General features: G+C 44.0%; 1 protein-coding gene across 1 annotated transcript in view; it reads left to right on the top strand.

Moving 5' to 3' along the window:
• Positions 1 to 26287, top strand: part of Ptdss1 (phosphatidylserine synthase 1) — a 56513-nt gene extending 30226 nt beyond the window's left edge. Inside the window, exons 6-13 of the mRNA XM_042673056.1 lie at positions 2673 to 2824; positions 6048 to 6189; positions 8336 to 8448; positions 11042 to 11107; positions 18492 to 18591; positions 22485 to 22553; positions 23215 to 23275; positions 25218 to 26287. Of these exons, the coding sequence (XP_042528990.1) occupies positions 2673 to 2824; positions 6048 to 6189; positions 8336 to 8448; positions 11042 to 11107; positions 18492 to 18591; positions 22485 to 22553; positions 23215 to 23275; positions 25218 to 25327 (813 nt within the window). The 3' untranslated portion in view covers positions 25328 to 26287. The remainder of the gene's footprint in view (positions 1 to 2672; positions 2825 to 6047; positions 6190 to 8335; positions 8449 to 11041; positions 11108 to 18491; positions 18592 to 22484; positions 22554 to 23214; positions 23276 to 25217) is intronic.
• The last annotated feature ends 1366 nt before the right edge of the window (positions 26288 to 27653 follow it).

Raw genomic sequence — 27653 nt, 5'->3', positions numbered from 1 at the left:
TTGTAGTTGCGTCACCAAGATTGCTGCATTCATGACTAGCTAGTATTTTCTCGAGCCTCCCTGGTGTTCTGTATATACAGACAGCAGTCATAATGGATAAGTGACTTACTCTACTCCATGAGTCCTCTGCAGTGACTCCACTTCCAAATTAATTCACTTCTGAGCAATTAGACATTAAGAATTTTGAGAAGATACGGTCCAACCCTTCCAACACACTGCTCAACACCTTTTATATACAAATTTTCATATACCAAAAAAAAAAAAGCCAAGACAGCAATGTATTATACTTGTCATACAGGTCAGTGTTAGCCAGGCTTGCAATCCGTATGCAAAGCCTGCTTTCCTGCCCTTACACCACATTCTGCCTCAGAGACCAAGCCTTCTCTTCACTCAGTCACCACATGAACTTTAGGCAATGCACCTGGACCTCAGCCACCATTGCCTATTTTTGCTCCATCTTACCCACCCTTCAGATTAGACATTCTGCCATCCCATCTTCCCTTGTTCCCCTTCGTGTTGTGGTCCCCAGGTTATACCTGTACAGTCCATCAAAATCTTCTCTCACTTGCACCTGTACAGTCCATCAAAATCTTCTCTCACTTGCATCTGATCCTCCATTATGTCTTGTCTACAGTGCTTGTCTGAATACTCTTTGTGGCCAAAGCAGATGTTCTCAGGCCTCAGATGAAGACCTTCCCCTCCTAGAAGCTCTTGAGCAATTAATTGTCCTTGGCTCTTAAAACAGAATCCAGACTTTCAGACAGCCTTTGAGGTTTGTGGGGAGTTGGCCACTGCCTTTCTGCCCAGCCTCACTGAACCACTGCAGTCCAGCCATCTTTGCTTTCTCTATTTTGAAGACCTTGGGATTTTCCCCACAGAAGCCCTCAGCCAAGTAAAGTCAAGTCTCATCTGTGCTCCTCACCTACTAGCCTGCTGCCTCCAGGGCTCAGAATCTGAAGAAACACTCTCCCCACCCCAACATTAGCCAGATCCATGTTCAATCCTGCCCCCTCTTCCTTACATGTCACAGACAATCCCTTCTGAGTGAATGAACACAGTTCCAATTCCTCAGATTGGTTCTCAGTGCCTATCTTACACTAGAATCTAGTACCTTCCAGAGAGCTACTGGACTAGAGAGTATCCTTCCTGGTCATTCCTCATAGATTTGGTTCAGAAAACATGTTGCTGGCTTCTGCTTCAGTTTCCTGCTTCCTCATTAGGTCCAGATCCCCAGATCTTCCCTGTAACTTAGTTCCTGGGAATGTACCCCAGGGGGCTTGTCAGCTCTTCACCTAGTGCTTCCACTAGTGAAGAACGTAGCTATGAGCTATCTATCACCTGCCATCGCTGTCTTGGAGCTTCTCAGCAGTATGCACCTTGAGAAGGAAACCTTATATTTATCTTTTGCTTATAGCTTGCAAAATGTTTTCATGGATACTAGTTTGACTTTGCAGTATTTATCCTATTACTTAATAGGTCTGTGATGACAAGAGTCATTTCTTTCCAGAGAATTTTCTGGCATGGTCTTTCTAGTTTCACCTTCTTAAATTAGGCCTTCATACAGCAGGTCATGCTGCTCTGCACACAGCTCAGCTACATTTTTTTTTTTTAGAGAACAGAAAGTTCCTAAAAGTAATCTTCCTGTTCCTCTTTCTGGAATGTTCTTATTCCCTAAGTGCCTTTTGAAATCAGTCATTTCTGATTTTAATCTTCCCACTTCAATATGTCTTCCTTCAAGAAGCCTTTTCAACCTTACTTATAAATGAATCTCTTTTGCCCCAGATTTCTCTATACACCAAGAAGCCAGCTTTCTCTATACACGCCACTCTTGTAATACTTGCTTGAAGCCGGGCGCTGGTGGCTCACGCCTGTAATCCTAGCTACTCAGGAGGCTGAGATCTGAGGATCGCGGTTCAAAGCCAGCCCGGGCAGGAGAGACCGTGAGACTCCTATCTCCAATAAACCACCAGAAAACCGGAAGTGGTGCTGTAGCTCAAGTGGTAGAGTGCTCGCCTTGAGCTGAAGAGCTGAGGGACAGCGCCCAGGCCCAGAGTTCAAGCCCCACAACCGACAAAAAAAAAAAAATAAACTTGCTTGAGTCAAGCCTAATTTGTGATTTGTAGTTCTTTGGATACACATCTGACTTTACCCCTTGAGATCAGCAACCTTGACTTCCTTCTGTCTTACCACGGTGCGCATCGTGTACGCCCAATAAAAATAATGTCATCAGTCTGTGGGAGATGCCCTGTTACGCTTCATTTCGAATCAGGGACAACCCTTCTGCTTTTGCAGTTCACTCACTGGTTTACCCACAAATGTATTGAATATTTCCAAAATGCACAGCTTGAATTCTCTCAAGCTGCTCATTTTGAGGATTGTGCCAGTACTTTGTTGTTGGGGATATACACTTTTTTAAGAGGCACTATTGTTTTTTGTTTTTGTTTTTGTTTTTAAGCCCAGTGTCAAGTAAAGAAAGCTGTTGGGATACATGTTGTTTGCAAACCATCTGCAAGACTCGGATTACAGACTTTGAACATAGAGAGGGGTGGGAGAGGAAAGAACACTGGCTAAAACCATGTGTGACTGGAAGGAAATGTGGCATTCTGCATGGCATCCCACTTTTGCTTTTTTATTTTTATTTTCCCCCAACAATCTTCTCTTGTGTTCCTCAGCTTTTCTTCATGCATCTTCTGCCCAATTTCGCGGAGTGCTGGTGGGACCAAGTCATTCTAGATATCCTGTTGTGCAATGGAGGCGGCATCTGGCTGGGCATGGTCGTCTGCCGGTTCTTAGAGATGAGGACTTACCACTGGGCGAGCTTCAAGTGAGTCCTCTTCCTCTTCTTTTCAGGGTTATTCACACTGTTGCATAACATGTTGAAGTGCTTTGTGAGGAGTAATCTTAGGTGGGGTCTTTGATGATAAGGAATAAATTCCACATTAGCAATTGGAACTAACAAATAACTGCAATCCTAATTTCAACCATTCACCCAGAAAATGCTATCCTGTTACAACTTTCTTCTTTCTCATCCTGTATATGTAGAGGATTCAAGCCTTCCTTGATTTCAAAGTAATTCTCAAGTCTGTCCTTTGGTTTCTATTTGCCTCAGCCTATGTCCTTGGATTAATTAGTCTCTGGTCCCTAAGAGAAGCCCTCCTTCCCATCCCAACCTTTCTCACTCTAATGCTTGAGTGTTACCCCCTGTGGTGGCGGCTTCTGGTCTTTAGGACAAATTGTACATCCGTGGGCTGTGAGGGAGGAGCTTCCAATCTTCCCAGGTACCCAAGGCTTGTGACCATGCAACTACTCCTTGATCTCTTTACCTAGGATTTAGTCCATTTCTGGGAACCAAGCTACTCATCCTTTTTGTTGCTCACTCACTTTGGGAAGACACTTAATTATACTCATCTTCCCTGCTTCCAAGGAGAGCAACACAAGTCACTGTTGTTACTTAATCTGCTTGCTCCACCTTGCTTCCCAGTTTATGACAGGAATCTGCCATTTGATAAAGAAGAGAAGCATGGAAGTGATCATGAAAATAGTAATTGTTTTCACCACATTTAAAGTTTAATTTAAAAATATGAGCATTGCACCATGTTATACTATATTGTTCTGAAAAATGATTTTACAATGCTTGTAATATCTCAGCATATAGACAAACTCATTTCCTTTATGGTTCATTTGTTCTTTCAAGGGTTTTTTTTTACTTCTATAAGAAGGCTACAATGAAAATTACATATATCTTTGTGTGTATCATTTTTTGTAACCAAATTCTTAGAACCATGGTACACAGTTTATATTTTCACCTACTATTTGTGTGTTTGTGTTTCCATTCACTGTTTCCTTGAATTTTTAAAAATTTTAGTCAAGGGGCTGGGAAGGTGGCTCAGTGGTAGAGCACTTGCCTTGCATGCCAGAGGTCCTGGGTTCGATTCCTCAGCACCACATAAGCAAAAAGAAAAAAGCTGGAAGTGGCGCTGTGGCTCAAGTGGTAGAGTGCTGGCCTTGAGCTGAGGAGCTGAGGGACAGCACCCAGGCCCAGAGTTCAGGCCCCACGACCAGACCCAAAAAAAAAAAATTTTTTTTTAGTCAACTTTATCCTATATAAAATGGTGTGATAATGGATTTCTAATCTAATGTTTATTTCTCTTAGCACTGCTTTTTAGAGTTCTGGGATACTAACAATTTGTAGCTTTATTTTTCATTTTGGAATCTTCTTTTTAATTCATTATGTGGTAGATTTTTCAGTTTTTTACTCCAAAAACTTTTTATGCTTTTATTATGTAATGTGAACCTATATTTTCTTCTAATCTCTAATAGTGGTATCTTTTTTATTATTATTGTTCTTATTCTTATTGTTATAAGTAACTCACTTGATCTTCCTCAAATTTATTTCGGCATGTGCTATAAGAGTGAGACTTCACACTTACTGCCATAGCTAACTAATTTTTCCCATCCTTGTATTAATAATTCATTCTTATGATACTGTCTTGAACAGATTTCTTCATATTTTCTAAGGCAGTATGTGATAAGACATCAGTCCTGAAGGCCAACACTACAATTCTCTTTGTCTCAAGGAGAGTGATGCTGAAGCTCAAGTTTAGTGATTTTCCTGATGATCAGCTAGCTAGCAAGCTATGGGATCCAAATTTGTACCAGGCTGACCTTCTCAACATGATATAATCCTTCCCATTTTTTTTTTTACATTCATGCTTCATATTCAACATCAGAATCATTTTGTCAAGACTCCAAATTAGAAGCCCAATGATTTCATTTGAAATCCCATTAAGTATGCAAATGACTAGATTAATTTAAATTAAATTAACCTCTTCATTGTATTAAATACTCTGCATCTGATATGTGTCACATCTCTATTTTCTGTTTTCTAGGTCTTTTCTTGTACATTTACCATTTTAAAATACAGGGCTTGGCTGGGCATTGGTGGCTCATGCCTGTAATCTTAGCTACTCTGGCTGAGATCTGAGGATCCTAGTTTGATGCTAGCCTGGGCTGGAAACTCCACGAGACTCTTATCTCCAATTAAGTACCCAAAAAAGCCAGAAGTGGAGCTGTGGTTCAATTAGAACAGCACTAGCCTTGAGCAAAAGAATTCAGAGACAGTACCAGGCCCTGAGTTCAAGCCTCAGGACTGGCATAAAAATAAATACATAAAAATAGAGGGCTTTCACACTTTTCATTTTTTTTACCATTGGGCCACAAATCTTTTTACTGTGATATTTCCCCCATATATCCTTATGTTTAGAAGGCAGAGGTATAAAGGACTAGATCTTGTTTCTTTTACTGCTATGTTCTTTCCCTTTTAAAGAAAAGGTTTGTCATCTGCCTTTAGTACTTAGCCTACTGTCTGAGATATAAAAACCCTTTGCATAAATATTAATTGAATTTAATACCAGATATTAAATGATATCACCTTGGATATCAGCTCTCCTGACCTAATATGCTAGAGCTAGAATCTGCACTCAGCTCTGAAGCTTTCAAAGCTAGTCTGGGTAAACCATGGGACTATTTGTTTCTGTCTTGGGCATATGAAACTTTTTACTGAATGATTGTTAGGATTAAAGTTGAAAAGCTAAATGTTACTGTTTGTCAACTCCCAAAGTATGGGGAAGAAATAAGGATGTGGTGATCTGAGGTGTGTGGATAGAGCAAGTATCCTTTTACCTAACACCCCCGCTAGAAGACAGCCAAGCAACGAGAAGTCATTTAATCTTTGTGGACAGCCAGGCTCCTAGGTGAATTCCAATTCACAAATGAAGATCTCTCCTGACTCCTGACACTAATGACAGCTCTGGACCCTGCCTGTCAGCACTGAAGTGTTCCCCTCTTGGGTGTGTCTCTGTCACCTTCTTTACTTGTGAAGAGCAAGACCTTGCTTTGGGTTGCTCAAATAGAAAAGACACTCTTCTATTTGAGCATTTGCTAGAATATTCTCAATACACATGTTTTTCCTTGCTGTTTGTATTTCCCTTGTCTTTGTATTTCTCTTGTCTCTGTGGATTTTCATCAGAGCCATTTTTCCCTTTCAGGGACATCCACACTACCACCGGCAAGATCAAGCGTGCTGTGTTACAATTCACACCTGCTAGCTGGACCTATGTTAGGTGGTTTGACCCCAAATCTTCTTTTCAGAGAGTGGCTGGAATATACCTTTTTATGATCATCTGGCAGGTAATTTTTTCAGATGCCCATAGCTATGGGGTAAAAAGCAACCAAAAAACTTCTGGAAATTTAGAGTTAATGGTGGTTTACATCTATCATGCCAGCTAGATGTTTACAAGATAATACTACTCTGTAGCTGGCATATGGAATAATTAAGCCTAAATCTTTGTTTATGTGATATTGTAAAATACCAGTCTTTGAATTACAAACCAGAAACAGATGAGTACCCACAAAACATCATGCAACGAATTAGGCATTGGATTGCTTTTCATTGTTTTTCAGATCATTTTCAAAACTAGGCACAGTGACTCGTATCTGTAATCCTAGTTACTCAGAGGTCTAGATCTGAGAATCACAATTTAAAGCCAGCCTGGGCAGCAATGTCTATGAGACACCAGTTAGCTGCCCAAAAGCCAGAGGTGAAGCTGTGGCTCAAGTAGTAGAAGAGCACCAGCCTTGAGTAAAAAATGCTAAGGAATAGTACTCAAACCTTGACTATAAGTCCTCATACCAGCACGCGCGCGCTCACGCACACACACACACACACACACACACACACACACACACACACACATGAACAGACAAATTTTTTTGTTTTTTGTTTTGTTTTTTGTCAGTTGTGGGGTTTGAACTCTGGGTCTGGGCACTGTCCCTCAGCTCTTCAGCTCAAGGCTCTGATTTTCTGGTGTTTAAAAAATTGAAGAGTCTCACAGACTTTCCTGCCCCGGCTGGCTTTGAATTGCAGTCTTCATATCTCTGCTTCCTGATTAGCTAGGATTATAGGCGTGAGCCACTGGTGCCTAGCTTTATTTTAATTTTTACTTGCTTTTAATTTTTGCACTTCAGGGGATCAAATCCAGAGCCTTGTCATGCTAGGCAAGTGATCTACCATTGAGCTCCATCTCCAGCCTGAGTATTTTTTTTAAAACCATTCTAATTTAGTGCTTGATGTTCAGAATTGGGCATTACACTTTGGGCAATGTATAAAGAGCAAAATTGGCTCTCAAATATCTGTGGGAATAGGGAGTGGGGCCTTTAGGATGTAGGTCCTACAGAGAGCTGTCCCAATAGAGAGGAGCTGTACTTTGAAATGTGCTATTACATAATAATAATAATCCAGATTAGCCAAAAGGATTCTCATATCTCTGAAAACATCTCTGTTTTCTAGAGACAGCCTTTTTTTGTATTGAGCCTCCTGTCCCCAAGGTATTTGTGCAACTTTTGGAGACTTACCAAAGAAAACCAGCTTTTGATTAAAGAATCTTTTCAGAATCATCAGAAATTTGGGTCAGGTGCCATGGCTCACTCCTGTTATCCCAGCTAACTTGGAAACTCCTAGAAGCAGTTCTTGCAGCTTCCATTTCTCATGTCTGCTTTTTATTTGTGTCCTTGAAGTCATTGTAATTGAAATGTACCTACCACTCCATTGCAATGTGTTTTCAAAGCACAGTGACCTTCCCGTGGTCTGTGCCCCTTGCTACAGGTGTGGAGACAAACCCTGGGTAGAGGAGACACATTGCAGAATGTGCTGAGGGCTCACTGTGGTGATCTGCACTGTGATGCTAAGCTTGGGGAACGGTACCACTGTTCCCAGGTGGGGCTTGAACCACATGTTAATACCTGCATTTAATATCTGCATTAAGTGGCCAAAAGTCTGGTCCATCCCTGAGGTGTGCCAGCCACTACCTGGGCATTTCATCCTTCCTTAGAGTTGTATCTCAGGCTTCTTTGGATATAAGCTAATTTACCCATGGTTGGGCTTCTTTTAGACGTAACCTAATTTCTGTAAGGCCATTTAAATGATTTGTGCTGTGCTGAAAGCATGTCTGTCAGGACCATCCTAGCAGATCACTCATGACCCAAGTGACAGTCATGCAAAACAGTAAACATGACAAATAGCTTATGTCCTGAGCCCTCATGTGCTTTCCTGGCACCTGGCACCTGGCACCCCAGCTCCTCCTACAGGCCCTGGGCTGGGCAGAGCTCATGTGATAGTTCTTACTAGTTTAAATAGCAACCCTCGGGAGATCCCAGATGTTTTCTGTAAATGCTTTGGATGCTTGACTTATTTTTAGCTGTAGAGTATCTATTTGAGGATATAGGCTTACGATTTAGTACAACATAGCAGATGACTAATCTCTTCTCTTTTTGTCAGCTAACTGAGTTGAATACCTTCTTCTTGAAACACATCTTCGTGTTCCAGGCCAGCCATCCCTTAAGCTGGTGTAGGATTCTCTTCATTGGCTGCATCACAGCTCCCACAGTGAGGTAAGCGTGCATTCCACATTCTCCTGTTGGCTAGTAGATGTCCATGAAAAGCCATGCTAAGGAATTATGCAGCCAGAATATGAAGAAAACATGGTGCTATCAGACCTTGGTATCATACTTGGGCTTTCAGGAAGGAAAGTAAATAATTAATGCCACAGTAACAGTACTAGTCATTATTTTAAAACTCCTTTACAATCTGTTACCCTAGTCTTCTATTCTCTATTCTAGATGGTGTCACATACTGTTCCTTACTGACACTAAACCAGGGCAGTTCAAAGCCAAACACATTGACTTGTTTCAGTTCATTTGTATTGAAAAAATAGCCCTTCGGTTTTAGGGAGTATATGCTCTGGTCAGGCCAAAGATCTGCCCTTTCTTTGTGCTGCTGAAGAACACAAATCTGTAACTGGTGATCAATTAGTTATAAACACTACTGCCCTCGGACCAATCAGAATAAAGACACATAAGCTGTTAAGAGTTAGCGTTTCAGTCCTGGTGCCAGCTGTTAGCTATTCATGAGGCTGAAATCCAGAGGATAGAGGTTCAAAACCCCAATCCTGCCCAAAAGAAAAACACCATCATGTTTCAATGTCTGCCAACCATGTAAGTCAAGAAGTTCACTTGTTAGGGAGAATCAGAGCCACCAAATAGAACATTTCTTCCTGTCACCACTCATTATTATATTTAAAAATGAAAAAGCAACCTCCCAGACCCTAGATTGAACAAACCAAAGCAACTAAGACATACCTGAGTACTGTGGAATTACATCCAAAATACCATGTGTCCTTTTTATTTTGAACCAAGCAGTGAAGTGTCAGTTTGGAAGCCAGCAGCCCTTTGAAGTCCCAGTCTAATACATGTTATTCTCTTGATTTAAAATGCATTTTGTTTGAGACTTCACAAGTATTTTGTTAATTTAGGCGAACTGTTTTTGTTTTTGAGATAGAGCCTCACTGTATAGCCTAGCCTGGCCTTGACTTTATAATCTTCTCCTGCCTCTGTCTCCCTAGTGCTGAAATAACCAGCCTGTGCCCACCTAGGAGTTGTTTTTATATAAAATTAAGAGTAAATCAATGAGAGGAGAAAAAAAAAGCCTCAACTGGTTGATCATGAAATTTCAGCATTGTTAGTATTTCCAAACAAAGAACGAAATCTTAAAAAGTCAGTATTTTGAATTTGAGAGCTCAAAGGTTTGGCCACTAACTATGGATTGCTACATAATTCATTTTTTGCTTAAAAACCAACCACTTTTCTTTTTTTAAATTATTTTTTTTGAGATTAAGTGATTACATAAATTTCACATCTTTCATAGTATTGTGAGATAGTGATACTTAATTAAAAGTTACAAACGCATTTTAACCTTCACAAGGCAAGTTGTCATTATCATGGTCTATAATGTTTGTGAATCCTATGAGCTTTTGACAATACAACTATTTCTTTGACATCGGTTGATATGTCCATTTCTTTCCTTTTGCTTAGTGTAAGCTGCTCCCTCTTTCCCTCTCATTCTCTCCCTCCCATCGCTGCCCAGTTCGCTTTCATCAATGTATAGTGCAGCTGATGGGCCCCCCTCCAACTACTTTTCTTAAAGTGCTAGCCTTGAGCACAAGAAGCTCAGGAACAGTGCCTAGGCCCTGAGTTGAAACCTCAGGACTGACACAGATATACACACACACACCCCCAAAAAAACCCTCAAAAGATCAACAACTTTTTATGCTTTTACATTGTTTTTTGAGCAGTGTTATATAAGTAACTCTGGCAATGTGCTTTAGCAAAAATAAAATTAAAACTTATTTTTTGTGTTGGTGCTTAAATTTAAGGCCTCCACGCTCTTGCTTGGCTTTTTTTGCTCAAGGCTAGTGCTTTACCGCTTGAGCCACACCTCCACTTCTGCCTTTTTTTTCCTGGTTAATTGGGGATAAGAGTTTTGAGACTTTTCTGTTCATGCTGCCTTTGAACCATGATTCTCAGATCTCAGCTTCCAGTGTAGTAAGGATTACAGGCATGAGCTGTTAACACCTGGACTAAATAGTGTATTATTGAAAATTTTACTCTTTGAATGTGGCAGCTGGAGAATTTACAGTGGGTACCTGTGGCTCATAACAGTTATTATATGCTGCAGCTCAGCATTTCAACACCTATTCTGTTCTTGTCATCAACATTCAAGGTCAACAGTGTTCTGAACTGAGGTCCTGTTCTGGCTTCAGAGAGCCAAGTGTGCATTTCTTGCCCCATTACCATCAACATCCTTTGTCCTAGAAGTGCCAAAGGAGACAGTTGATGAGCCCAAAGTTGACCTTTGGGAATCACCTCCAGAAAGGCTGAATTAGCCACAGGAGTGCTTTGGCTCTAGGCTGAGAGAAGGCCCAGATCAAGACCATCTTGGCTGACTGCGGTTCTTCAAGTTGCACTCCCTCCCTCCTGCCCACCTTAGTGGGATTCCGAATTCCTTACAGGACTATTTCAATGGCTTGGCTTTCTGCTTCCTTGAGTAGAACTAGACCAGGCAGTTTTTACATTCACTGTCAGTGATTTCATTGTGAAGTGTCTTGTTCCAGAAGCACTTAGTAAATTCCAACTCTTCTTCTTTCAGACAGTACTATGCTTACCTGACTGACACGCAATGCAAACGTGTAGGGACGCAGTGCTGGGTATTTGGGTGAGTATCAGCTATTGCAAGGGTTTAAAAGCCATGTACAACCCTTGGTTTTGGGGGGTATTTCTTGGCTCTATGTGAAGTGCCTTATAATGTAACTTCCCAGAAAGAAAGATGAATAATGAATACTGTTTTGTTTATAACATGTTTCATTCTAATTTCCTCCTGTGATTTATATTAATAAGAATTACTTGGGAAATTGTAGAAACAGGGAAACTGCTGCCTTTAAAACATGTAATAGGAAATCAGATATTTTGCACATAGAATGAGGAGACTTGGTTTTGTGAAACAGAGAATGGATTGGTTGAGTTTCCTCTGAACCTATCTCGAGTTTGAGGTCTCCTCCATCATGGACTTAACCATAATCCACCTTCTTTTGCTGTTAGGCCCCTTGAAAGAGTTGCTGGTTGTATTTTTATTGTTCAGAGAATAAACACAGACAGTGATGATAATATATTGTCTTGTGGATACAAATGCTGTGATTTAATTTACTATTATTTAACCAGTGTGAAATAGTTCCCTTTCTTCCTTTCCCCTCTTCAGTGTTTCAGGCCAGTCATTCTTTTGTGTGAACACCAACCAGGCCTAGCATATCTGTATAGGAAGTTCAGTCCCTGAGGTATATAGTAGAAGATCAAGACTCAGTGTTAGTGAGTGATACTGCATAGGGGAGTTAAGGAAACTTGAAGTAAAAAAGTGACCGCTTCTAATAATTTTAAATAGAATAACCTTTTTGCAATTAAGAAGTCATATAAGCTGTGTGCCTGTGGCTTACACTGTAATCCCAGCTACTCAGGAGGCTAAGATCTGAGGGTTGTGGTTCAAAGCCAGCCCAAGCAGGAAAGTCTGTGAGATTCTTTTTTTTTTTTTTTTTGGTCCGGTTATGGGGCCTGAACTCTGGGCCTGAGCGCTGTCCCTCAGCTCTTCAGCTCAAGGCTAGCGCTCTACCACTTGAGCCACAGCACCACTTCCGGCTTTTTTCTTTTTGCTTATGTGGTGCTGAGGAATCGAACCCAGGGCCTCAGGCATGCAAGGCAAGCGCTCTACCACTGAGCCAACTTCCCAGCCCTGAGATTCTTATCTTAAAAAAAAAAGAAAGAAAGAAAGAAAAAGAAAAACTACTCAAAAAAGCCAGAAGTGACTCTGTGGCTCAAATGGTAGAGCACTAGCCTTGAGCAAAAGAAGCTCAGAGATAGTGCGTAAATCCCAGATTTCATGTCCCCAGGACTGGCAAAAAAGAAAAAAGAAAAAGAAAAAAAAGTCATACAGCCTGGTAGTGATGGCTCATGTCTGTAATCTATGATCTAAGGATCATAGATCAAAGCCAGCTAGAACAGGAAAAGTTTGTGAGACTCTTAATTTCCAGTTAACCACCCCAAAAGCCAGGTGGCTCAAGTGGTAAAGCACTAGCCTTGAGCAGAAATACTCGGGGATGGACAGCATCCAGGCCCTGCCCCAGGACCAATACCAAAAAACTCCACAAAAAACAGTCGTGTATATACGTGGATGTAACTTGAGAAAGGAATGTAGAAGAAACAAAAGTGCAGACCTTTGGAGATGTAATGTGATCTTTCATTTCTTCCAAACCTCTTTTGCATGTGTGTCTGTGCATGTATGCACAGTCGCAGGACCTCTCATTCCAAACAGAGATTATCTGTAGTTTCAAAGGATAAAAACATTGATAACTCCAGTTGGATGTCATCAAGTCCCTCTCAACCTCCAGCAGACAAAGAGCTGTTGTCAATTTGTTTCTCCTAAGTTCTGTTATATAAGCCCATTTTCCCACTCAGGAGATTGCAGCTTTCAGAGTGATATGGCAGGTTAGGTTTCCTTTGTTTTTTGTATGTGTGGCAAGAAGGAAGATTCATATACCATCCAAAATTCTGCTGGACTGGCAGAGGAGCCCGTGTAGGCCATGGGCATGTAGGCCATTCCTCTTAATGGCTTTGCCAAGCTCTTCTTTCTCACGGCTTCTTCCATGTGTGTTTTTCCTTTCATAGTTCAAAGTTCTAGATGCTATTGTGGATGTTTTATTAATTGACCTAGAGGGGAGGTGGTAATAGGATAGTTTCTTTCTCATTGGAGCTGAAAACTATAGTCACTATAATGGGAGAAGTGGGAAAGGGAAGAAAGAGGGTAAGAAATAGGTATGAGTAATTAAAAATCCTGTGATAGAAATCTGCTTCTTTGGACAGTGATTAAAATAAAGTAAACCACAAAAGAGTGGTGATTTAGTTTGCCTTCTGGAGAATTGAGAACTTCTAGGACAGTGATGCCAAGATTAAGTGATCTGGGGAGAACCAGTAGGCCATACTAAAAAATAATAAATCCCTCTTCACATATGAGACACAGGGACCCTGCTCAGTGCTTGATGAACCTCAGGAACACTGCCTTTGCCTGTGCTGTCTGCCCTTGTCAGCAGGGGGAAATATTTACCATCCAACTCCATGACCCAACCACTGCCATTCAGCCTTCATCTCCCCCTCTGCCCTACCTCTCCTGTGGCCCTCTCTTTATTTCTTCTGCTATCCAAATAGAAAACAATCTGGCTTCCTTTTGTTAACTAGTGGCTGCTTTATGGCTTTTAGGAATGACCCCAGGCTTTAGCATCGCACATTTGGGGGGCAGGGGAGGGGGGGGGGTGTAGGACAAAGGTGAAACAGCCTCCCATCTGAGGCTTCCTTCCCAGCAGTTCACATCTTTTTCTCCACAAGGGGGCACTGTCTCTTCTGCAGATAATCCATCAGACTGTTTCTGTGAGATACTTAGCTAAATTCAGACTAACCATGTCTTATTCAAGTTGAAACATGAATTTGAACTTTAAAAAAAAGCCTACTTTTACTATATATACTTGTTTCACAAGACAGAGCAGGGAAGGGATAGAGACTATACCAGAAAGGAGAGCAGTAGTTCGGAAAAGCTGGCCCCTTCTTTCTTTCCTCCCACCTTTCTGTTTCCTTTGCCAGCTTCTCATTCCACTGCACTCTAGAATTACCTCTTAATGGTGCTTTTGTTCTTCAGGCTCATAGCTCCAAATTGTCCTTCGCAAGGGCAGATGAAACAATAAAACAGAGACTTCTCTGTAGGGGGTATCCATATGGGTGACTCTGCCCAGCACTTCCAGGTCACTGTCATCACCTGGTGACTGTACTTCCGGGTCACAGTTATCCTACAGACTGACCTGTCTCAGCCTTCCTTCTAGCCCTAAGCACTTGCCTCTGTTCACACTTCCAGTGTAGCTTTAGAGACAATTTTCTTTTTATTTTGGTGGTCATGGGGCTTGAACTCTGGGCCTGGGCGCTGTCCCTCAGCTCTTCAGCTCAAGGCGAGCACTCTACCGCTTGAGCCACAGTGCCACTTCCGGTTTTCTGGTGTTTAATTGGAGATAAGAGTCTCACGGACGTTTCTGCCCCAGCTGGCTTTGAACTGTGATCCTTAGATCTCAGCCTCCTGAGTAGCTAGGATTACAGTTGTGAACCACCAGCACCTGGCCAAGAGATAGTTTTCTATCTGCAATATCTTTCCTATCACTCCAACCTGACATTGTTGATCCTGTCTGTATCCTTCCACGCCATACTCCTTGGTTCAAGACACTTACCACCACCACACCCTCCATCCCCACCCAATGACATCTCAAGAACTCCAACACCAGTACATAACAGTGGTGTAGTTAGTACCCAGGATACTCTGCTCTTCTTTTCTTGAAATTCTCTGTTAGTCCTCGAGCAATTTCATCTCTATTATTCATCTCTATTAAACCCAGCTCGGTTCTCACTTCCTCTAGAAAAGTATCTTGGCTCACCCCAGTCAGAACTGGAACCATACTGTTGAACCTGGGGAGCACTGTCTGGCTTCCTGGATGTGTGTTAGTTGAGTTTCATGAACAGATACACAGCTCTTTTCCATTGTAGGGGACTAGCTACATCACGGTGGGAGAGCTGACCCTCCTATCCTTCAGTCTTGTGCCTCTGTAGGGAGCTATGTATAGGACTCCAGGAAGGTGGCCTCGTGACCATAGCCGTAGGAGGTATCCTCAGTCTGAGTGCAGGTTTTGTTGGCGAATCAAAAGCCCTTCCTCTCCTGCCCAGGCTTGGCTTACACTCAAGCCTAGTGTTTTCACGCCCCAATTTCCATAAAATCCCTGCCTGTAGTTTTGTTCTATTTGCTGAGAAACTACTCACTCTTGGCTCTGCATTAGCATCACCTAATGTGTAGCTCTGCCAAGAGAGGCAGCAGACCAGGAACAATGAGGATCCTCTAGTGCCCACCCCTAAGTGCAGCACCTCAGCCACCACCTGTGTGTATTTGCCTTTTAACCTTGTTAAAGAAAGACGAAGGTGGCAGCAGGCACCTAAGGGTATGTAGAGACATTGGCTGAATTCCATCAAACTAGAATTCGGGGCACCTGACCCAGCAAATCACAGATATTTACTGAGCTAAGAGACTTACTTCAGAGTTGTGCAATAAGAGACCCCCTACTCAGGAGGAAGGTAAGTGGTATCTCCTAATGCTGTGCCCAAGGCTTTGGCCTCAGCCCAAACTAGACTATTCAGGTCTTGATATGACAGGGGCATTAAACTTCTAGAAGGTGGTTGTTGATTTAGATTCCCTCTAGTGGATGGGGGACAATAGCTGGTACGAATCCCTGTAATGCATCCCAGTTCCTACCACTTCCCATGACTCCTTGTCCTTATACCTGAACTGACACAGAGCCTCCCTCTGTCCATTCCTGTCTCCTCTCATCAGAAGGATCTGATTAAAATGTGAATCCTATCATGTTAAACCCTGTATTTCAAACTCCACAACTCTATGGACTAAAAGCCAAGCACTAGCGTAGCCTTCAGGACCCAAATGACCCTGACCCTAACCTCACTGAACCCTTCCCCTCACTCCTGCAGTTCCTATGCGCAGGCCTCAGCCTGACGTTCCACACCCAAATCATTCACAGCTGGCTCCCTTGTCTGGGTCTGCTCAGCTCTCTCCTTCTCAGAGATGTGTCCTCGTGCACAGAGAGCGGCTTAGCTAAGACTCGGCACTCCAGAGCAACCCAGACCCTGGAGCTGCTGGCCCTGGACTTGTCTGTGGAAAAATTCTTCTCAATTGAGTGGATTCACATTAGTATTTAGTTTTTTGTTGTTGTTGGTGGTGGTGGTGGTAGTTACAGGGCTTGAACTAAGGACCTGGGCTTTGTTCCTGAGCTCTTTTGCTCAAGGCTAGCACTCTACCATTTGGAGCCACAGCACCACTTCTGTTTTTTTGGTAGGTTAACTAGAGATAAGAGTCTCACAGACTTTCCTGCCCAGGCTGGCTTTGAACTGGCATCCTTAGACCTCAGCCTCCTGAGTAGCTAGGATTACAGGCGTGAGCACCTGCTTCTGGTCACTATTTAAACTGGGAAGTTCGCTCTTGTCTCTAATTCTGACTTCCCAGGTGAGATAAGCAACTAAGTTTCCCTCTGGTGACGTGGAACTTCATGAGTGACTTCATTTTCATTTTCAGTCTAGTCGATGGGTGCCTGCTGTAGGAACTTAGTCCCAAACAACACCCTTCTATCGTTTTTATTTAATGAAGGTGTGTGTGTGTGTGTGTGTGTGTGTGTGTGTGTACATGCTCACACGCTGCATTATAATGGAAAATGTGTTTCTTGCCAACTCTAGTCTGCTACTCACCACAGTTTGGCAAAAACCTTCCAAGTCAACTTAGAATATTCTGTCTGGCCTAGTGTAGAGGGTCACACTTGTGTTCTAAACTGGTATAGGAGTTGACAGATTAGGCTGAAGTAACATAGCTTAACCACCGTGTAATGTCAGATCACCGGCTACAGGGGAAGGCCTTCTGTGTGTATTGTATTGCACAGCTGAAGGGATCCTTTCTCATCTTCTCATCTATGACTGGCTGTGTTGTACCTGGGGGCTAGGGGTGGGAGGGGCAGTGGTCTTTCCAGATTCCTGCTGACCTCTCTTAAACCTTCTTTCATTGAGACTGGGAGGACAATCCCACATTGGTGGGAGGTAACATTCAGTAGACTTTGGTTGATTTTTCTGTTTTTGCCAAAATAGTCATTTGAGCGAGCCATATGTCTGATGCCCCTGCCATTGGTCGGGGACCCAGCCAGGCCCTCTTGGTCCCCTCTTGCCTTTGTAGCAAATACCTGTGTGTGTAGGAGCACAGCAATCCCTGGCTCTCCAGATTCCTTCTGGAACAAGGAGTCCCACAAGTGGAGTTGTCTGAAATCAGTGTCCCCTGCTGCTTTTGGGAACCATGATCAACTATATAACCCTCACCTTTAGCCTCTGAACCTTAATCAAAACCTCAGTGTTTTAATTAAAGGAGACATGGGGAGAGGATGGGGCGGGGAGGTTTTGTATTTAGCAGAATTGCTTCCAAATCAAGAGAAGGTGGGAGTGTGTTGTGCCTGTAAAAGCAGAGGATTTTTTATCTGGAAATTCTTAGAAGGCGTGCGGAAAATGCAGTTGAATACTTTCCAGGTGTCAGCTGACCCATTGGTGGGCTCTGGCGCACTCTGGTGGCGGCTGAGGGCAGTGGGAGCCAACTCACTGGTAGGAGGGGAAGGAGCTCTCCAGCAGCTAGAGTGAGGGAGCAAGCCATCTCACAAAGGATGTGAAGGATACAGGTTCCGTGTTCCTGAGAGTATCCCCAGGGGCTCGGATGGGAGGGAGAGGGTCTGAGTTCTGTGATACCAGGAGCCCTCAGCTACTGAAATCTGAGGTAAGGAAGAGGTGAAAGGTATTCTTTCTTTTTTGTCAGTCATGGGACTTGACCTCTGGGCCTGGGCACTGTCCCTATGCACTTCAGCACAAGGTGAGTGCTCTACCACTTGAGTCACAGCGCCACTTCCAGTTTTCTGGTGACTCATTTCAGATAAGAGTGGTGGCTCACGCAGGAGGCTGAGATCTGAGGATCACGGTTCAAAGCCAGCCCGGGCAGGAGAGACTGTGAGACTCCTATCTCCAATAAACCACCAGAAAACCAGAAGTGGTGCTGTAGCTCAAGTGGTAGAGCACTAGCCTTGACCTGAAGAGCTGAAGGACAGCGCCCAAGCCCAGAGTTCAAGCCCCACGGCTGACAAAAAAAAAAAAAAAAAAAAAAGAGTCTCACAGACGTTCCTGCCCCAGCTGGCTTTGAACCACGATCCTCAGTTCTCAGCCTCCTGAGTAGCTAGGATTACAGGCATGAGCCACCAGTGCCCTGCCGAAAGGAAGTACAGTGCGCTGGCACAATGTGAGTCTGTAAAGGGCCTGCTGTGAGGGCTCCAGCAGAAACCTGTGGCTATTTACCTTTTCTATTTACTCGTGCCTGTTTCTGAGGACATCCATGCCCTCATAGGAAGAATTCATATTTATCCTCTTGTTCTGTGTCTCCATAGGGTCATTGGCTTCCTGGAAGCTATTGTCTGCATAAAGTTCGGACAAGATCTCTTCTCTAAGACTCAAATACTCTATGTTGTGCTTTGGCTCCTTTGTGTGGTAAGTGATTACTTTTATGTCCACTCCCTCCCAATGTTAATTACACCCCCATGGTGTCTCTTGAAAAGAAAATACAAAACTAGAAATATTTTGGGTACCAAGTCTTCTTAGAGATTCATAGAAGGATGTTCTTAGGGGAACGTGCCTGACGAGCATGGAGATTTTCCCCTCTGGCACAATCCAGACCTCAGGTTTGGACTGGAATATGACCTGACTGGGCAAATGTGTAGAGAAGGAAAGAGTGAGGAAGGAGGGAGGAAAGAGAACGGGTGTCCAGAGGGTCTGAAGGACCATCATGTCCCCACGGTGGCTCAGGATGCTGATGATCTATTTGGGGAGTGACAGAGTGCCCAGGGCAAGTTGGAGGAGGACAGAGGTCACGTGACCTGCTTAGGCCAGGCTGTGTATGCCTGTAGTTGGAGCCTCAAAGGATGGTAAGTGAGGAAATGATGTGCTCTGATTTGTGTTGCAGAGAACAGGAAGATGAGTAGGTGCTGTGGGGTGGGTCCTAGGTGACAAGTGTCTGGCATTGAAGTCTTAGGCACTGAAGTACAGAGGAAGGCCTGCTTTTGAGAACCGTTCCAGAGGTCAGCTCAGCAGGGCACCCGTCCCCTGTGATTGCTGAGGAGGAGCTTGAGGACGACTCAAGGTCTCCACTTTGAACTAGTAGATTGAGGCGGTAGGGGAGATGCCCATGAGAGGAGGAGGCAAATTTGGTTCTGGGTTGGGGTTGCAGGAACTTTTTGAATTTCCAGGAAAAGACCTGTCTCTTTGGGAATTCTAGTCTGCCCAGGACCAGTGGAGAGACTTGGTCATTGGAGATAAAGAATGTAGGAGCTGTTGGGGGCAGGATGGGGGGTGGGCAGCTCGTTCAAGCCATGGGATTCTGTTGAGTTAGGAGACATCAGGGAAGCTGAGAAGCCAGTTGAGGATGGATTCCATGGAGCAGCTGGATTTAAGAGGTAAGACAGAACAATCACAGGACAGGGAGACTGAAGGCAGACAGAGTCTGTGATTGAGGATGAAGGACTTTGGTAGAAGAGGCCACTGGATTAGTCAGCTTTCTATTTCTGTAACAAACCTAAGATAATCAACTTGAAGAGAACAGATCTGTTTTGGCTCACAGTTTTAGAGGCTTCACAGATCATTTGGTCCTGTTGTATTTGGGCCTATGGTGAGGTAGCATATGGTGGTGTGAGCACATGGTAGAACAAAGCCTGTTCACCATGTGGTGGGAAGGAAAGATGGAGGGGCCAGAGACCCATTTTCCCCCTTGAAAGACACCCCCATCCCCTTGGACCTAAGACTCCCCACAGTACTTGCTTCGGCAGCACATATACTAAGACTTCCCACTGTGTCCCACCATTTAGAGGTTCCAGTACTTTGCAAAGTTTTAAGTCAGGGGAGCATGCCTTTAATACATGGGCCTTTAGGAGACCTTCAAGACCAAAACCCATTTACTGACGAAGGAAGAATGGAAACAAGATCCTAGCTCTTTTACACACACACACACACACACACACACACACACACACACACACACACACACACACACACACACACACACACACACTGTGCCCTTTCTTAAAGAGCACGATTTAGCTCAGGAACGAGACAACCATTGTTCAGTAAAAGAGCATTAAGTTACACTGTGCCTCCTACACTATTCAAAAATGAAGCCCCTAATTATTCCCCTTGCTGGGCAAGAGACGTGCATAGAGCTTGAGATTAATGTGGAAGCAAGGATCTCCAGTGCTGATGAATACAGTTGTCTGATCAATAATCACGAATCTTAATGCTCATTATCATACCAAGGAAACCAAGCCAGAACAGTTGCACCTTCCTAGCTACCACACCTGCAGGTCACTGCCGGCCTGGCTCTCATCCCATACAGTGTTCTTTTCTCCCTTCCCCCGCCCTTCTTTAAACAACATTGGTACAATTGCTGGTTTAAACCGAGACTTTGACACTTCAAATGGGTACGTGCCTACATATCCACAGGTGTGATTGCAAACCCATAAATTACAAGCTTTTGTCTCCTGGGAGGAGTATAAAAATGAGCCTCTTTTACTCAGGTAAAGTGGTAGATTTAGCAACCACAGCGGGTCCTTTGTGCAGGGATCAAATGATGAGCACCTGTTGCCTGCCACTTGCCCAAGTTTTTCTGGCCCCTCTGCAAAGCCGGCACTGCCTGCTGCCTGCTGCTGGAGGGAGCCCCAGCTGCTGCCTCACTGAAGAAGGGAAGAACCCTCCCTCTGGTGGTGAAAGTTTGCAATGACAGGCTAATGGAGGGCTCCACCTGCCTACCCTCCCCAGCCCATAAGCCAGCACCAGGTTTGCCAGGAAAAATCTAACTTCCAGCCTCCTATGTGACGCTCAGGTCAGCCCGATGTGCCCACTGCAAAGGACCTAACACATGTACAGTCTGGTACTGGACTTCACATTTGTTCTGCCATTTGAGCCACTACACCCTGCTCCTCCAAAGCCCTTTGTTTTTTGTTTTTTTTTTAAATTGTTGTTTTGCTTTGTTTTTCATTTGGTTTTGCTTTGTTTGGTTTTGGTGGTACTGGGTTTTGAACTTGGGGCCTTCACTTGCTAGGCAGATGCTCTAGCACTTGAACCATACTTTGACCCTTTTTCGCTATAGTTAATTTTAGGTAAGGTCTCTTATTTTTGCCCAGACTACCTTGGAGTACGATCCATCTACCTGTGGCTGCGTGTGTAGCTGGGATAACAAGTGTGCACCAGACATACACAGCTTTTTGGTTGTTTGAGATGTGTTCTCCCTAACTTGATGCCTGGCTTGGCTTTCAACCTCAATTCTTTGCAGGTGTGAGCCACCACACCCAGCTGAAGTTTTGGACTCTTGTATAGTCATCGCTTGATATCCATGGGGGATACCAAGGTCCACTGATGCTCAAGTCTCTTATATAAGATGAACAAAGCCTTTGCACATAGCTTCTGCACATCTTTCGTGCATGCTTGTAATTCACCTCTAAATTATTTACTATACTTGATGTATAACACCAAGTGTTAATAATACCTAAATGTAACACTTAATACAATGTTATGCAATATAGACTGTTCAGAGAATGGTAGTATAAGCACAGTTAATATATTTGATCCACGGTTGATTGAGTGGGCAGTGGGGGGAGCTGTGGTACAGAGAAACAACTATTTTCTTTCCTCATGTTGGAGTATCATTTGAGGGAAAGAGTGTGGGTAACTCTCTCAGGTATGCATGGACACACGTCTCATTTCGGTCAGATCCTTTCAAAAAATGGCTACCTCTTTATTCTCCTGTCTACTTAAGTAAGAGACCCAAAAGCTATAAGAACAGAGGTCAGGGTGGGGCTGGTCACTCAGAAGCCACTGGGAAAGGGCAGCCTTGTCTTGCCCAGCTCTGCTGGACACTGAGCTGTTTGTCCTTCTTGCCCTCAGGCACCTTTGGGGCAGGGCTGAATGAGACTTCTTTTCCATTCAGAAATTCTCCTTCCCCACGCTGAGACTTATGGCCAGTGATGAAGGCAGGGAGGGGATAGGCCAAGAAAATCAGCAGTTCAGAGCCCTTCCATCCAATCAGCTTCTTCCTGAACAGAAGTCGCAATGCCCCTCCCCCATCCGAGATCAGTTTGCAATTCTGACGTAGTCAGAAGTGGCCACTGTGGCCTCTTCCTAACTTGCTTGGTCACAAGCAGGTGCCCCAAGGCCCACTCATTTTCCTGTCAAACCTGGTCATTGTGTAACAAGCCTGTCTGGACAGACGGCAGAATTGTGCTTCGCCCTCCTCTGTGGTTCCCATGGAAACCCAGAACTTCCGGGAAGTAGAGCATTTTTGTGCGTCATCATTTGTAACATGGCTGTGTGTGTGTGTGTGTGTTTCTGTCTTCCAGGCCTTTACCACATTCTTGTGCCTGTATGGCATGGTCTGGTATGCGGAGCATTATGGTCACCGGGAAAAGGTGAGCAAGAGGCAGAGTTGGCCTTCCTTTAAAGTAATCTCCTCAGGCCTAGAGGGTAGCCCCAAGCACATTCTTGGAAGAAGGGGGCCTTGTGGGGGAGTGGGGTGGTCCTTAAGTTCTGTTCCAATAGAAACTTAACTGAGCCAGGATTCATTCTTTCACTAGCTGGTCCTGCTTCGGTCTGGGCAGTCAGTAGGTCAGTATTTGTAAGAGGGGTTGAAATCTTAGTTATATGTTTTATAAAACAGGTAGAAGTGGGAAAGCCTTGGACCCATCTCTGTGTTGTATTTGCTTTGGGGGTTTGCCTCTTCATGAGATCCCGCCTCACCGGTCCCATCTGCAGTCAGCAGACACCTGCGTTTCCTCTCTTAGTCCCTTAGGGGCAGAGCAGTAGAGACTAGGTGTGAATGGGTTTAAACACTAGAACCATCTTTGTCAGCAGTGCTTTTTTATGCAAAAATAATGCCTTTATCCTTTAAACTTTAATGTAAAACATAAGGCACTTTCTAGAAAGTTGCTTCTCTATGACTTAACAGAAGAGCTTTTTTGTTTTGTGGTCGCTCTCTAGGTTAGGATGAGCTCTAGGGTCAATTTTTGCCCAGCTAGTCCTCATAGGAGAAGCCTGAAATTCTTTTCTTAGTAAGCCTGTCTCTCTCCCTAGACCTATTCAGAGTGTGAGGATGGCACGTACAGTCCAGATATCTCCTGGCATCACGGGAAAGGTAGGAAAATTATCTTTTTCTTGCTCATTGTTTAAAACTTTCCTGGGTCCTCTCTCTGTGCCTGTGGGGTGATTGATACTCAGTCTCTGAGCACTGGTGATGTAGACCTCAAAGGGCTCAGATCTCTTGTCACTTACTAAGTAATACACATGGGCTGGAAGTGATAGTGATACCTCCAGATACTTGGGAGGCTGAGGGAGGAAGATCACAGCTGGCTTGAGCAACGGTTAGTGTGAGACCCTATCTGAAAAACAAGGCAAAAGCACTAAGCACATGCCCTGAAGGCTAGAGCACTTACCTAGCACTCAGGAGGCTCTGAACTCAACCCCTGGTGCTACAGGAACAAAAGGAAGGAAAAAAAAAAGGAATCATGCACCACACTCACAGAATCACAAGAATGTTCTTCCTCTGGGCTTTTGTCATGAGTGAAAGGGTTAGAGAGCGCTGTCCGAGAGTGGGGAGGAGGAAGAGGCTTTCAGAAGTGGGTCAGCTTAATGGTATTTGTGTAGGAGGCAGAGCAGGGGAAAAAGGGAATTATAATAGTGTAGTGAAGGATCATCCATTGGGCTTTCTCCAGAGAGGGCCCTGTGGTCATTTGAAAGAATGAGATTTGGTGGAATCATGAAACTAGAAGGCCTCATTGGCCAGTGGTTCCTTGTCAGTTCTTATGAAGTTATTGGGAAGCAGGGCCGAGGGGAGACAGGAGCATGTGGGGAAGATGCTCACTGAGCCAGAGCGGTTTCTTGTCTGCAATCCTCCAGGGCCATGCTTTTACAGATGGCCCTGGAGAAATGCAAATATAAACCATGCTGAGTTGCTGTACAGTTTCTTACAAATCCAGGAAATCAAGCCACAGCTGTTTTGTAATGTTGATGTAGATGGGGAAGGAGTTGTGCCTCAAGCCCGCCTTCTTTAGAACCATTCACTTTTAGACTAATCTTGGTCTCCTTTGGATTCTCCACTGAAAAGAATTCAGCAGTGGTAGACAGAACTGACCAAAAAAAATGCCTGCAGAGTACTAAAAGTGTGGTTTCAACTAACAAATGATATTTACAGTGAGACAAACCTTTTGTCTGGGGACTTTCCCTTTTTTTGATGTTGGTGGAGGTTTCCCCTAAGGTTGCATTGAAGTCCTAGGGTAGAGAGTACTTTGGCTCAGTGCTTGGCCAGGGGTTACCTGTAGCCCAAGGAAACTTAAGACTCTGAGGCTCCATCATGGGCATCAGGGATCTGGTTTGTCACTCTCCTACTTAATGGCATTAATTTTATAAAGTCAAGAAACATTTCTGTGGGCTCTGGTGGCTTATGCCTATAATGTTAGCTACTCAGGAGACTTGAGATCTAAGGGTTGTGATTTGAAGCCAGCCTGAAAAGTCTATGAGACTTTTCTATGGCTCAAATGGTAGAGCACCAGCCTGAATTCTAAAAGCCAATGGAGCATGATCTGACCCAAAGTCCAAGCCCTGGTACATCTATAGACACAAAAAGAATCCTTTCCCAATTGAGAAGTTTAAAACCATGCAAAGTATGCAAACTTGGCCAACCTGACCTTTGGTTTCAAGGTCAGGATGGACACCCATGTGGTTTGAGTTTCAACAGTCCTGTAGTTTGTGCTTTGAGTTCATTGGTACTTGCTAAGCTCCTCCCCTGTGTCGTTATCATCACAGTCTATCTTATACCATGTGGATGTAAACCACTTCATTTCTGTATGGTTGTTGCCTTAACACACCCAAGGCACCACCTGAACCCAATTCAGTGTTGAGCCTTCTGCGTGGTCAGCCTTCATTTCTTAATGAGGGCGCTAGAGGGCGAGCGGGGATCAGGGATGAGCCTGTTCCCAGCTGAGCAGGCCAAGGCTGGTTAGTAAAGGAAAAGCCACATCATAGGAGTTTTGGAAGCCCAGCAGCGCCTGGTGACCATGGACTCTGCTTCCCTTCACCAGGTTCTGAAGATAGCCCACCCAAGCATTCAGGCAACAACGAAAGCCATTCTTCCAGAAGGAGGAACCGACATTCCAAGTCCAAAGTCACCAATGGAGTCGGGAAGAAATGAAAGACCCTGGTTGATTAGAGATGTTCCAGAGAGTGCCTAGAACTGCAAGGAAACAGGACTCATTTGGACCTTCCCATCAGAAGATCAAAATATACAGGGCAAATAGGAACAGGAAGGGAGTCAGGGAGGGTCCTGATTTGAGAGCATAAGTCTTGTTTCCGCAAAACCTGGCCACATCAGACAGACCGTTGCCTGGAGTTCTTTGCCAATCTGGGGTCTCTCCTAACTTCAGCCCTTGGCATGAGGTCATTACTAACACTGCGGTGTGTTGGAAGGACAAGGTAGCTGCTGGCTGTTCCCAAGAGCAGCTCTGTGCTGCTGTATCTTTTGGATGCAGATAAGCTTCTTCATTCAGAACAGCCTTAACCAGGTGGTTAATGGACTGGTCACTGGCTTTTATTTTTGTGAGTCTGTCTTTCCATTTGATTTAAGTTGAGGCTACTGGACTGTCTCTTATTTTGTTGCTTTCAAGTCAGGAAATTTACAAGCCTCCAGAATCCACTGCTGAAATTGAACACAAGGGGAGGCTTTCCTTTTAGAGACAAATTGGGGGGCGGGGGGAGGAGAGCGGAGAGGCTTTTGTGTTCCTCTCTAGCAACTCTGACCCCTTTGAGTACATCAAGCTTTCCACGTTAGGTGACCAGCAGTCTGCGAAAGGCTAGCTGCCTGTGTTCCCAGTGGCAACCTTTTTGTTTCCTTCCAAATGTTACGTGTCCAGATTTATCTACAGCACACAAAAGCCACCCTGCTGCAAAAGGGCATGACACCATGGCTCTTCCTCTGCCAGGTGCCTTCTCCGTGTGCTCGGGTTCCTTCCACGTTGCGTTTGCCCGTGTTGTCTCTTAGTCCTGTGTGAGGTTCTGGTGAGTATTGCCTTTCATCCGTGCCATGCTCTAGCACATTCTCATAGTTTTCCACCTCTGATGGATTCCAGTTTTAAATAAAACAATTCACATTAAAGCCTGTTGAAGGTCTGTCTTTGCAAAATTCCTAGCACTGGTATTTCCATGGTTGGCAGGAATCTGTATTGTTCAGGTACCTTTAGGGAAAAAAGTATTATGCCTGTGTGGTTTATATGGTGATGAGGAACAAAAGAAAAATATTTATTGTAAAAGGCATATATATATATATATGTATGTATGTATATATGTATCCTCGTTCTTGACCTTCCCATATTCTAGTTCATGCCCCATTGGAAACAAACAATATAGTCATTGTTTTTCCTCTATGGTATGGTTACTGGGTTGTATTTTCTTTCTCTAGCAAGTAGAAGGGTCATACTTTTTTTTTTTTTCCTGCTAAAGAACTCTGAGGTGAAGGGGTTAAATGAATCATGCAGAGCCAGGGTCACATCCTGTGCTCTAGGCAACAGCTCTGTCCAGAGCCACCCACAGACTTGCTCCTGCAGCCAGACATGGCAGGGAGCAGAGCATCCGCGATCGCTGGCCCACACCATGGGACAGATGTATGGGGAGCTGTTGGGGGTGATTCTGAACTTCCCTTTGCCTTCCAGCAGCATCTGAAGCCTTCCAATAAAAGTACTGAAGAGAAAGAGGAGCCTACTGCATACCTGCCTGCACCATCACCACCCCTCCTCCCCCGTTTGAACCCAGGGTCTGGAACATATTAAGCAAATGGCTTTGCCAGGAGCTTTTGCCTTGCACTCTTCCCATCTGAAGCTTTTTTGAATATAGTTACAATTTCTTTTCTTTTTCTTTTTTTTGCTGGTCTTATGGCTGGTCCTGGGCACTCAGGGCTAGTGCTCTACCACTTGAGCCACAGCACCACTTCCAGCTTTTTTGAGTAGTTTATTGGAGCTAAAGATCTCACAGAGTTATCTGCCCATGCTGGCTTCAAACTGCGATCCTCAAATCTCAGCCTCCTGAGTAGCTAGGATTACAGGCATGAGCCACCAGCACTCGGCTTATAGTTACAATTTTTAACTTTACAATAGATAACATTTGTTTAGTTTCACTCTGCATTTTGCTTTCTGAATTGGGAAAGCTTACATTCTTCCTCCATGGTGTCTGTACCCATGGCATGTCACTGAGAATTTTCAGGTTTGTTTTCCAGCAGAGATGGGCCTGGTACCAAAGCACTCTGCTGGCTAGTCCAGTTCCTCCAGAAGAGGTCCATGACTTTTCTCTACCACCAGAGAGAGGAGGTGACCTATAGATTGGGTGGTTGAGTTCAACTTTGCTCTGGCATAAATCAAAGAGCGAAATATGCATGAGAATTTTTCTTCTGTGGCGTTGTAGGAAATAGCTAGGAAAGTCCTTCAATACTTTCCATACATTTTCACTGAATTTAAACTTTCTTTTTCCCC

The sequence above is a fragment of the Dipodomys spectabilis genome, unplaced genomic scaffold (assembly GCF_019054845.1).
Source record: "Dipodomys spectabilis isolate Male_0828 unplaced genomic scaffold, ASM1905484v1 ptg000783l, whole genome shotgun sequence".
In the NCBI taxonomy this organism is placed as follows: domain Eukaryota; kingdom Metazoa; phylum Chordata; class Mammalia; order Rodentia; family Heteromyidae; genus Dipodomys; species Dipodomys spectabilis.
Note: the sequence above shows the minus strand (reverse complement) of the source record. Positions and strands in the feature narration are given on the sequence as shown.